The 12811-nt window shown below is 47.1% G+C and overlaps 1 protein-coding gene across 8 annotated transcripts in view; it reads left to right on the top strand.

Moving 5' to 3' along the window:
• The first annotated feature begins 1246 nt into the window (after nt 1-1246).
• The window catches only part of MTMR3 (myotubularin related protein 3), a 74643-nt gene continuing 63078 nt past the window's right edge, over nt 1247-12811 (top strand). For 5 of the 8 annotated variants that reach the window (XM_082293320.1, XM_082293319.1, XM_082293315.1 and 2 more), the window contains exon 1: nt 1289-1384. In XM_082293320.1, the coding sequence (XP_082149446.1) occupies nt 1370-1384 (15 nt within the window). In that variant the 5' untranslated portion in view covers nt 1289-1369. Of the gene's footprint in view, nt 1385-2006; nt 2051-12811 lie in introns of all 8 variants that reach the window. The other 3 variants (XM_082293318.1, XM_082293316.1, XM_082293317.1) reach the window with 2 other exon arrangements.

The following is a 12811-nucleotide window of genomic DNA, read 5'->3' as shown; positions in this document are numbered from 1 at the left end:
GATCACAGAATGTTCTGAGTTCAATGGGATCATCAAGTCCAACCCACAGGTGAATGGCCTGTATAGGGATTGAAGTCACAGCCTTGGAGTTATCAGCACCATGCTCTGACCAACTGAGCTAATCTCAGGTTATAGTTGAACAGTGTGTTTCTCCAGGGGTTTTTGAGGATCCTAAGGAGGATGGATGGCAGTGGATTCTGTGAGGTGTGGGTACACACACCTCAGCCCCCCTCAGCACACCTGACTCACAGATTGGCTGAGGTGGCTGCCAAACCTCTGCTGAGAGGCTGCCTGTTCCACAACCTCGCTCAGCCAGTGCTGGGCTTATGGACTCCACAGGGGGATAACAGGGAAGGGGTGAGGTGGCTTCACAGAATCACAGAACCACAGAATAGCTGGGGTTGGGAGGCACCTCTGAAGATCACCCAGTCCAACCCGCTGGAGATGGTTACCTTGAGCAGGTGACACAGGAACACGTCCAGGGTTTGGATTATTCCAGATAGGGAGTCTCCATGCCCTCCCTGGGCAGCTGGTCCAGTGCTCTGCTCAATGGATAGCTCTTCCTCATGTTGAGGTAGAACTTCTTGTGTTTTAATTTATGGCCATTGCTACTCGTTCTGCCTCTGGGCACCACTGAAAAGAGTCTGGTGCTGTCCTCTGACACCGCTTGGAGATATTTGCACGAATTGATGAGATCTCCTCTCAGTCTTCCCTTCTCCAGACTAGCCAGGCCCGGCTCCCGCAGTGTCTGCTCCTAAGCGAGATGTTCAGTCCCTTATTCACCCCTGTGGCCCTGCCTTTCACCCTCTGAGGGGCCGAGGGACGGCAGCCGCCTCCTGAGGGCATGGCGAGCGCTGAGGCAAGCAGGGCCGCGACGTTACAGACCAGAAAAAAACTTTTCACAGTCCGGGCGGTCAGGCCTTGGAAGGGGCTGCCCAGGGAAGTGGTGGAGTCGCCCTCCCTCGGGGTGCTCAAGAGGCGTCTGCATCTGCCGCTGGCTGATGTGGTGTGGTGGTTTAGGGGTTACGGTGGTGCTGCTGGGCTGACGGCTGGAAGAGATGATCTTAAACCAGTAGGTGATCTTCCAGCCTTGATGACGCCGTGATTCCGTGATTCCACGATTCCGTCATTCCCTGATTCCAGGATTCCACGGTCCCCCCAGCGCGGGCCGGGGGCCGCCCCCCCCCATGCCCTCAGGGCGGAGGGTGGGAGCGGCGCGCGCCTGGCCCCGCCCCGCGGGGGGAGGAGGGAGGAGGCCTCGCGGCCGCCATGTTGTTGTGTCCGTGAGGCGGCGGCGGCGGCCCCGAGCCCGTAGCGACCCCGGCCCCGGCAGGACGCCGCGCCCCGGCACGGGCGGGGGCTCCGCGCCATGCCCTGCCCAGCGGTAAGGACCCGCCAGGGTGCCCCTTGTCCCGCGGCGGGGAGGGCCGGCCCGCCGCGCCGGGGCCTGGCGGAGCGCGGCCGCGCTGTCACTGAGGGCCGCACACGCCCCCTCGGCTGCGGGTGAGGGGTGGTGGCGGGGCCGGCACGGCGCCCTCAGCCCCGCTCCGCTCGGCACGGCCGGCAGGAGGAGGAGAAGGCGGCCCGGCTCCGCGGCCGCGGTGCGGCGGCCTCCTGTCCCCGGGCGGGCGGCGATGCCGGGCGGCCCCGGGCCGGGCCCGGCGCTGCGGGGTTCGGGCGGTCGGGCCAGGGTGGGCTCCCCGGTGCAGGGGGGCTCCTGGTGCCCGTGTTCTGTGAGCCTCGCCCGGCGCTGCCGCCCCCCTGCCCGGCCCGCGGGGGTGGCCGGTCCCCGCCGAGCCCGGCCGAGGATCGTCTCATGCCGTTGGCAGCCGCCGGCCCTTGCTCGGCTGCTCCGGCCGCTGGGGCCGTGGTGTCAGCAGTGTTCGGCTGTCCTTGTGCGTGCGGCCGAAATTCCCGTTCCTTTTATAAGTGGGACTTGTTCAGGCTTTTTATTTACGTGGTTTTGGGACTTTAATTGCGCCTCTTCCCCGTGTTCCTTTTAACAGTCCTGTTCTTTCGCTGGGATCTGAGCAGATGTTGCCCTTCCTTGGTAAGTGCTCTGCCCCCCAACATGGAGTTTAAGTTCGTGCATTGAAATTGTTCCTGCTCTTACTCTTTTGGAGAATGTTTTTTGTTCAGCAGATGAGACCTGGTCTTTCTTTACAACTCTGTACAGGAAACTGATTTCTTTCCTTTCTGTGCACACTTCCCTCACTGTGGGAAGGTTGGGTGTGAGCTCGGAACTCTTGCAGACTTCAGGTCTCATAGGCACTCTTCTGTGTGCCTCACCTGTTTGTTTTCTTGTGTGATGTAGCCATGTGCAATAAGGCTTTCTTTTAGAAGAAAAGAACTTGGCTAGTGAATCATGTCAGGTAGTGCTGAGTGGAAGTGCAGCTTAGCTTTCTGGTGAATATAAAGGCATATTTATGTTACAAAGGCGAGTCCACTGGGAAGAGATGGCAGCGTGACGGAAGGAGCTGTGACAGGTTTGTTGTAGTGCCTGTCATGTTCTGAGCTTCAGATAAAGCACTGAGATGCCTTTTGTCTGTTACTAAAGCATGTGGTATTTGGAAATGAACTTTTCTTGGTGGAGGTGAGGGAGGTTTTATGAAGGAGTGCTTGTAAACTGGAGGGGAGGAGGCTGACATCTGATACCTGCTTTGCTTCAGCTGTTACTGATTACAGTGGGTTTGCGAGATAGAAGTGGTGCTTTCTTTCCTAGCACAGGAAATACTGGGCTGTAAGTGTTGAAACTTTGTGCAGATAAGTGAAGGAGGGGCATGAGGTTCTAAAATGCTTCAGTGACAAGTGGTTCTGTGCCTGCTTTGGAGCTTGGGGAAGGGCAAAGGTGCACCAACAGTGATGTTTTTCTGAGTGTGTGCACTGAAAGGTGCTCTTGTCCCACTTCAGGTTATAGGAATGATAAATTGAGAGCCAAGCTGAGTTCTCTCACTGGCAGTGCTATAGGTGCCTATCTGGGGTACTGTTGCTATCTATTGCATGAACAGTCTGCATTAGCAATTATTAAAATATCAGTGTTAACCTGCTCAAGGAACAAGCCATGGTACCCACAAATGATACCACAAAGGTGGAATAGGTCAGCTTGATAAGCTCTCATTTTATTTATTTATTTTCCATGAAAACGACCATCTGCAGCTGGAAGAGACAGAAATGGAGCCTGCCCAGGCTTCTGAAATAGAGGATACAATATTTTATCTCAGATCTTATTCCACCTACGTGCAAGCCAGGATGATGGAGAGAAGTATGTTGTCAGCTTTCAGGAGTAGGAGGAACGTGGCTGTGCAGTGCTTTGCTGGCAATTAACCTGGAAAAAAGGAGTAACTTAAGGAGAAGGGGATCGTTCGGCTGCTGGAGTAACGGGCAGGAGGCTGGCAAGTCTGATGGGGCAGGGAAGAGGAATTGTCTCCGTGGAGGAACGGGGTTGGCACCCAGCATGGAGTTTGAGATCTTTTCACCTGCCCAGTTCAAAGGGCTGTAAAGGCTGTTTCTACTGGGAAATATAACTGGATACAACGGGGTAGGACTCTTCCATTTGGTATGGGTGGGGTCTTCAGAGCACATGACTCCAAACAGCCTAATTAGTGCTTATCACATCCTGTGAACCAGAGTGAAACATTCAGATACTTAAACATGCACTTGTTTCATAGTAGCTTTCACTGGCTGAATCAAAGTAATGTCACATTTCTCTCAAAATAACCTCTTAGGTGCTGAATTGTCCCAGAAAAAACGTGCAACTGTTCTGCATTTGTCTCGAGCTTGAGTAGCTGGTGGTGTGAGATCTGCCTGTGAGATCCCGTGTGGGTTTTAAACTCTGAGAAATGAGCTTCATGACTTGTAACTTCAGCCCTCTTCTAGGTATTGGTGCTGTAATTTCCCAGTGCTGTCAGGAAAGCTTTAGGGATGTGCCTAGAACTCAGTTTGTGCTGTAATTCTTGTGAATTAACTGGATTGCTAAAAGACAACTATTTCTTTCTTCACGGCGCTTCAAAATTTCAGGATGACTGACTGGTTTGCATGAACGACCTCAAAATGAAGTTAGTGGCAAAGTGAAGACCTCCAAGTGAAGTCAGTGGCAATTCAGGAATTTGGAATACTGACATTTTACTGGGACTATTTACTATGCCTGGCAAAGAGCTGGAGCCCTCAGCCCCTGCTGCTTTCCAGCTTCTATCTTTGGATGCATTAGCCCCGAATGGTGCAGGATTGCTGTGTGCATTGACTTGCATACGTGTCAGCTGCTTGTGGCATAGGCAGAGGTCACAAACCACAGCCTCCTTTGGTGTCAACTGGCCTTATTTGGAGGGCAGCTTTAGCAAAACAGCCCAAACTTTGTCCCTTTGCTTTGGGCAGTTGAGAAGCACTGAGAGAATGGACTTGATACCACAGAAATCTGAGGGTAAACTGGAGTGTGAGTAGCCCTGACCTGTTCTTCCCCTCACCTGCTTAATAATTTCTGGTACTGGTGTCAAGGAGGTGACCCCCAGCTGGCTGTGGGTTTTCCAGGGGTAATGTGTCATCCCTTAAGGAAAGCCTCGAGTCCATCGCTGCTGCTCAGAGCTACAGGGAGGAACCAGCCTGCAGTAGCAGGGAAGAAATGCAGCATGATCTTGTTGCAAGCAGGGTATCTCCGACGTTTAGTCTGTTACAAGGTGTCAGGTTGTGCTGCTGTGAGCCCACGTGCTCTGTTCTTTCAGGAAGTACCAGTGTGCACCTGGAAGTGAGGCTTGGGCCTGCAGAGCCATGCAAAGTGAGCTGGGGAGGGAGGGCAAACAGGCAGCTTTCTGGAATGTTGGTTGAAATGGGAAAGCTGTTTCTGGAGTCACGGCTGTCCAGCAAAAAGCACTGTTTGTAAAGGCTTCACTTAAAACACAGTTGCTGATTCCTGGCTTTGGTTTTCTTCTGAAACTCCTTGGATTTGGAATCTTCATGTGAAGTTCAGAAAGCAGCAGTTGTTTTGACACATGAATGTGGCTGCAGGTTAAGCTGGTAACTGGGTGTGTGCTGTGTAGGGCTTGCTGGGGGCAACTGGATGCTTCAGAGGCCTTGTTCCTCTTCATGGGTATTAATGCTGAAAATAGTTACAACAAGGTAACTGTGGTAAGATCCGTCGGGAAGTTTTTTTGGAATTTGTGTGTGTATATGCATGAGTGAGGCAACTAATGACTTTGTAATAGCTATCACAGTGGTGGTGGAACTTTTCCAAAGTCTGATAAGGAGGGGGGAAAAACCCAAACTCTGCAAAAGACTTCCTAAATAGGGTGTTCTTGGCCTTCCTTTGGGGAGCTGGATTTCAGAAGACTTGAAGCTGGATGTTCCTTGTTCAGTGATACTGTAACTAAACTTATCCAAGCTGCTGTACTGAATTATTGCCATTTCTGAAGAATGAATACCTTGAGCAAGACTCCAGTGGAAGTTGATTTTGGAGTAGTAAATCTGTTATTTTTCCTCTTGATTAGGAATGCAGTGAAGAGCTGTAAAGCAGCATTGGTGGGCTGGCTTGGGGGCAGGCAGTTGTACACAGCCACTCATGCCAGTAATGAAATATGTCTTCAGTAACACAAGCAGATAGATCCTAAGTAGTATTAACCCCCTTTTTAAAGAGAAATTGACCCAAAATACTGAATTGTAAATATTTCAAAATACAACTTTGCAGTTTGGCGTTAGTTGAAAGAGGGCACAACATCAAAGAAACCGAGGCTTGGAGAAGCCCTGGGAGGTGACAAGCAAAGCAAGTTGTCCTTTGCCTTGCTCAGCACATCTCACTGTTGTTTGCAGCGTTCATTGTGATGGGCTGACAAACCACGATGGAAATGAGGTTGGGGTTGCTGTAGAGAGCTTCATCCGAGGTGCTGATGGAGCTGATGCTGTCGCTGACTTCTGTGGCATTGCTTGTTCACCAAAATACTCTGCAGCATGCAAACAGTGTAGTGGGGGTCAACTTCAGGGTTTGAGTTATTCTCTGTCTGGTGAAGCATTAGAACTAGTGCTGGATGAGCTTACCTTGGACAATTATCTTGTCACCTGTGGAATTAACTTGAAGCTGAAATGAAATCAGAAGTTTGGTGTTAGTCCCTGGCTACTTGGGAAGAGCTGGGTTTTCTGAAGGGCAGCCACAACAGACCACCCCCCGGACTGGGGTGTGTTCTTCAGAGAGAGAGCCGTAACAGGGAATGTTCAAATGTTTGGACTTCTGGGAGTGGACAGCAGGGAAGGCTGCCATGGAGCTCAGAGCTTCCCTATTTCCCACTGAATATCCATGTGGGAAAGACTTGTATTCTGTTACTTTGATACTTAACTGTCTTCTTCCATCCTGTGTGTGTTGGTCTCAAGCTGAGTGTTCTGTGCTCCCCTCCATCTGATTTTAGTCCAGTCACTCCTGCATCATCTGCGGAGTGACATCGTTTTGGGTTAATTTCAGAACTGAAGTTATTCTTTACTAGCAGATGTACCAGGTTTAACCTCTCAGGTCCTGCTTGGTTTAGCCCTTACTGGGATAAGAATTGAAAAAGACTTTTTCCATTGTACTTTCTGCTTCCCACTTTTCAAGGAAACAAGTAACTTTACTACCTGGATGTGTTTCTCCCTTGCTGTGAGAACACCAGGCCCATGGCTAAGACTTCTACCAAAGGCTCTTGTACCCTATTTTAAGAAAGACTTTAATCAAGGAAAACCAGTGAAAATGGTGTAAATCTTCCTTTAACTGAGATTTCTGTAAACAAAGTAGCATGAAATAAATCTCTAGGGTGCCTGTGTGTATGATGAAGTCTTTTGTATACACAAGTCTAATAGTCTCTAAGTATTTTGGATTGTTCTGGTACTCTGAGGCTTAGTTTCTGGAACATATAATCAGTATGGGGGGAAGTAATGCACTTCAGGTTGAATTTGTGGAGGAAGGCTGCTGCATTGCCATAATTAAGTCTTTGTAGTTTTTCTTTCGAATACCAGAGATTTGTGCACTTGTATAGACATTATTTATAGAAACACTGGTAGAACAGTTTTGTGTTGCCCTTTTGTGGGCCTCATTTGCTTCTCCAAGTTTGGGACTGCAAGCTAGGGCTGTAATCAAAGCATTGATTCTGTGGTGTTACCTGAAAGGACAGAGAAATAAAAATAGTTTCTTTTTCCCTGTACCTTTAAAGGAAGGTTTTGACTTCTCTATCAACTATGAAAGGGCAGACTCCTGACAAAATGAGACTTGTTTTCTCCAGTGCTGCTTTTTCTGCTTGTGGAAGTGCCTGGGGGAAGCTGCTGAGGGAGGCAGAGGGAGGCACCTGAGGGAGGAGAGGACAGAAATCCTGTCTGTGTAGGTTGACATGGAGTCTGTGAAGACAAGATGCACTTGGTTGGCTTCCTGAGTGCCCTTGGAGAGCAGAGCAAAGGCAGGACTCGCTGCAGGGCATCTCCCCAGCTCACCCTGAGAGCAGCCTTTCATGTAGGGCTCATGTGCATCATAAGACTCTGAGGTCCTGTGAGTCTGACTCCTCAGTTTCTCTGAGGTTTGACTGTTCTGGGCAAGCTGGGTTCTTGTTTTTTGGGGTTTCTGTACAGCTGGTGGCAGGATTTCAGAAAACAGATGGCAGATCAGATCTTCCCTTGGGTATCGTCCCTGTCATGTGTGGAGTTTAGTGCTGTCTAGGTCAAGGGTAGACTACTAGAATACTGCTTTGGGTTTTTCAGTTGCTAGAAGTAGTAGTTGAAAGTATTGAAGAGTTGAGTGAAACCGAAGGGTGGATTGAAGAAACTGTAACAAAAAGACTGAGGAGACAGACATTAAGAACAATTTATTTGAACTGTACTGGTAGAACTGCCTATGTGGGGTCTTAATACCTTCCACATCCTACACAAGATGCTACCTGAGTAAAGTAACTTCCAGTACTTTGGAAGTGAGGCCTCAGTTTTGTACAGGAGATGTCCGAATGATCCAGTCCAGCAGCTGATCTACCACTAAGCTCTGTCTTGTCACTTTTATGATATCACTATACCTATTCAAAATGAATTTTAACTCCAAAGCTGCTCATGGAAGTGGCTGCTGCTAGGTCTGGAATTGGTGGAAAGTTTCCTTGGAATTTCTAGGTTTGGAATTGGTGGAAAGCATTTCCCTGGAATATCCCCATTCAGTAGTTAGGAGGGCCCCAGCAGCCTGGCTGTCCCTGTTCTCCTTGCAAGTAGATGAGGACAGGGAGGAAGCCGGTGGCTGTGGCTGTCTGATCTCATCTCTTGGAGCCATAATTGACCTAAATGTGTACCTGGAAGAGCTTTGCTTGTTCCATTGCTATCTGCAAGTGTGTAATTGCTATCATGGAAACTTAAACCAGAGACAGATGAGCTGCTGGGCAGTTGTGTTGTTTGCTGCATCCTTGTTGGGCTGTTTGCTTGGAGACATTTTCAGCCCTGGTGCTGGATGTGCTGCAGCTGGAATCTGTCCTCAGTTTTTTCTGCATCCAGCCTTTGGTGTCTTCCATAACTAAAATTACTGTTGTCAAAGCTGACTTCTACTGTTCTGTGGGTCTCTAAGTTCAGGCTCTTCCAACACTTGTCTGTCTCCTGACAAAGAACAGATGTGCCAAAATTAGAGGCAGTGAGAAGAAAACTCACCTGCCATATCACAGAGGAGCTTGGCTTGAAAATTAGTATGAGGACATTTCTCTGTCCTCTGTGCAGCCAGGTTGCTGTGGTCTGACCAGAGTAGAAACACCTTTTTTAAAGTGTTTTGACCTGATAGCTTTGATTTTTTTTTTAAATTGTTGTTTTTGAATTTTCTTTATTTCCTTTTTATTAACTTCTGAGAACAAATACTTAGTGTAGTGTAGGCATGGTTGAACTTTTGATCCAAGAAACCTGACTAAAATGTCTAAGCAGATTGCATTTCTAGATTATTTTGATTATTTTCCATTAATAAATGGAAGCTTGAAAGCAAGTGAAGTGTACTTAATGTAAACTTGCAAATTTACTGCCTCTGCCTGCAGAACTTTTCTTTCCATCTAAACACTGTGCATGGTTTTTTAAGAGTGGATAAGCTTTTCATCAAATTAATGACTAATCCTTATCAAACAAGTGTTCATCTTTACAATTAGAGAACAGGAATGCTTAATTGTGTGCTGATTGGTGAACATACTAGTCATGAGTACATTTGAGAATTCAGATTCTTAATTTTCTCTCACTGCTGGTAGCAGGAATTTGCTGTGAACAGGGCATTATATTCTGGTTGGATACCCATTATAATTAAATTATCATCTTTGTCTATGTTCAGCGAACCTTTCTTTGAGTAACTTCCAAAAGAATGCACCTTTTTGCACTTTGGGAAAATCTGAACTCTCTGAGGAAAAAAGGAGGAAGATGGAACAAGGTAAATATTTTGAGGTCTGCTCGGCTTTCCTTGTAGGTTTGGCTGGTGGATTATGGTCAAGGCACAGTTGTGTTCCAATGCAGAATACAATAGCTTGCTTGTTTTCTTTTACTTTGGGCTGGAATCTCTTAATCCCTTGAGACTCAAGCATGAGTATCACATGATTTGGAGGTGTTTGGTTAGTGTACTTCACTGCTGCAGAGCATCCCTGGACGTAACAGATGAGTAAATCAGGGCTGCACAGAGAAGCCACATGGAAATTTTCAGTTTTGGAGATCCATGGCCAAGTGTTTAATATTTTGTGCTGGGTTGTGTTCTCGCAAAGCCATCTGGTCAGTTACACTTGTCAGTAAGGAAGGAGATCAGACACCTGCTCCAAAATTCCAAATTCATTATAAAAAGGATTCCAGCTTCAATGTACTGACACTATACGTGTATGTTCAGTATCCTACAGTGTTCAAATCATTACAAGGGGATTTGGAGGGAAACTTCCTTGCAGGAGAACTGGTGGTACAGCTAATTGTAGGTCCTTCCTTTAGAGTCTGTGACCACATGGGACATCAGTGGATATAGAGCTGTATTAGTAATACACATAAAGCCTTGTTAAAGTCAAAGAATAATAAATATTCATTAACAGTGAATTTCAAAAAGTAGTCGTTCCGTGTATAGCTGCATAATGGTACCAATGTGCCTGGTCACTGTCATGTTCTTTTCTCCCCCTTCAGTTCTGCAGGCTTTAGAAGCTGGAACCAAAATGCCTTGCACTTGTCAAACTGGAATTTTGGCTTTTAAATGACAGGCTGAATGCTGACACTTGATGAGGGTGACTGCTAAACACTGACCTGGGGAGAGGACTGGGCAAGGGGTTTTCTAAAACAGAATAGGATTCCCTAAAGTGCTGAAATACGGTAATGAACTGAGGATGGCAAAAAGACTCCAGTGTGTTAGGAAATGTTGGTCTTGACTCTTGGTGCTGCTTTTGCAGAGTTTGGTCTGCTAAGCACTGGACCAGGGCAGTAGCTTCCAGTCCCTGGTTCTGCCTGCAGCTGGAGCCGGCTCTTCCCAACAAGAATTTGGAAGAATTGCAGAGGTAATTGGGGCACTGGAATCATGGTGGCTCTATACTTAGCTCATTACTACAGGCAAATTATCCTTTCCTTCTCCAGTGTTGACTGGCAGGCAGGTTGGAGAGCTGTCTAGCTTTCCTTTGCTGGGGCATTCCAACTGCTCTGCAGTGTTTTCATTGCACAGACACTTCTTCCTGTGAACTCTTGAAGGGCTGGTGATAACTGAGCAGCAGAAGAGTCTAAGAATGGGAGTTCTGGAGTAATTCACTGAGGGAAACAGCAATGCCAAACCTGCTCTTGTAATCAGCTTGGAGTAGGAAGCAGTTTGGAAACCTGCTTGATGCTCTGCTCACCTGTGGAGGATGGTTGGGTTCATCACTGCCACTGCTGATGCCTGAGCTGGGTGGGTCTGGTGAAGGAGTCAGCCTGGGGAGTTGTGGACAAAGGATTTTGCTTCATTTGACAAGTGTAAGACTGGTATAGCAAAGACAATAAGAGCTATTTCTTGCTTTCTTTTTGAAGCCTGTTTTTTTACTAAGCTGTTTGTGTATGGTCCCAGTTGAGGTGCTCCCTTCCTTGGAGGGTCACGCCCAGAGAGCAGCCCCATTAAAACTAATGGTGCCATTGCATCATGTCCCAGCCCGCCGTGGTCCCATTCAGCACTCAGGTATGAAGACTTCTCCTCTTGCATAAGGCACCTTGATCTGCTTGGGTTGGGGAGGAAGCAGTTGGCACCTCCCTAAAGAGTAAGTTACAAGCTACTGTGCCCTGTAGCTTATTTTTCTAAACATTAGTATTTCAAGTTACTGTCCAGTTTTCTAAACTGTACAAGTGCCTGAGGCTGGACCACCGCTCACAGAGGCAGGGATTACCTGATCAGCTCTTGCTGGATGCAGATCCTTCCCTGCTTCTTGCATGCTTCTTTCTCCTAGACCCAAATTATTTGGTATTCAAAGCAGAAACCTAGTAGGGCTAAGCCTCATGTATTTGAACATATTTCCCCAGGATTGCAATATGGCTTTAATCTACTTTGTCTCCTTTCAATTTCTAAGTATTTCTAACTACTGTTAGGTTTTTTCTGGTTCTTTCAACAAAATTCAGTTTTTAGTCTCATCATAAATCCTTGCTACCATGTGTCAATCTCAGCAGACCAAGTTATGTAGTAGTTAAGAAATGATTTTTCTGTAAATTTACTACCGGTCTAGTAATGTATATTGAGATAAAGTGACTTCACAAAGGCAAGGAGTAGTCACTTAAAACATGCCTTGTCCAAAGAAATTGGTCTGAAGTGACTTGGATCCTGACAAGGACAAGAAAGGACTGAAGGTTTTTGTGCAAGAAGTGAGCAGGTGGGCTGGGGAGAATCTAGTTTAGCTTACAGTTTAAAGAAAGGTCTAATGGCAAAACACCCTCAAAAACTAATTCATGTGCTTAAATTCCACCGTTTTTTATGCTGCCTCTTGCCAAGAAAATTAATTCATAGAGCTAATCTGAATTTCCAGGCTGGGTTTGGAAGGCGATAGCCACTTCTGCAGGTGCACAGAACATTCCAGTCTGTTCAGCTAGGCCGATGAGTGTTGGTGGTTGCAGTGCTGATATATTTGATTTTCAGGAGTCTGAAGATGTGGCTGTGGAGCACATTTGTGGTGCATTTGTAGCTGTGGCCAGCTGGGGTTTTCCTGGTTGTGAAAGGTCAACTTTTAAACTTCCTTGGATTGATTAGCAGTAAACTTTAAGCTGGTGTTGCAGCACCTGTTTTCTAGAGCTTCAGACCTCCTGTTTGGCTCTGGCAAACTTAGGAGGAAGAACTTAGGTCCCTGTGTGGGATTGCTGCTCTTAAGATCAGCTTAACTATTTGTAAATAATTAAAATACGGAAGGTGAAGGAATACCCTGGGGTCAGTTCAGAGTGGGCTTGTGCAGCTGTGTGAAGATCAGTTGTGGTAGGACAACTCCATGCATCCATCATGCCTGCAAAAGAAAACACAACCAGCACCTTGACTGAACAGCAATTAGTCAGGTTGTGCCCTTGTATTCTCCCCTGGGTCACCTTTTGGTGAGTGTTGTTGAAAGACTTGACTTAGCAGAGTTTGTACATGTTGAAACAAATTTGATGGCTTGAAACTTGTCTGAACAATCTGCTGCTTGTTAGGTGACTCCTGAGGAGCCGTGACCTCTAAAAATCCTGACTTGGTTACTTTGATTATTTTATTAATAGCATTTTAAGCAGAACTCAGAGATTAAACAACATACTGAGAGCTTATTGCATATCAGAATGTGAAAGTGTGAACCTTTCTGTGGAGCTGGGAATCCATAGAGCATGCTGGGTGAGTGACAGCTCAGCCTCTACACGGAATTCAGAGCATCTTTGCCATGTT

The sequence above is a fragment of the Coloeus monedula genome, assembly GCF_965178545.1.
Source record: "Coloeus monedula genome assembly, chromosome: 18".
Taxonomy (NCBI): Eukaryota; Metazoa; Chordata; class Aves; order Passeriformes; family Corvidae; genus Coloeus; species Coloeus monedula.
The sequence above is the reverse complement of the archived record's forward strand: the minus strand, read 5'-3'. Positions and strand labels throughout refer to the sequence as shown.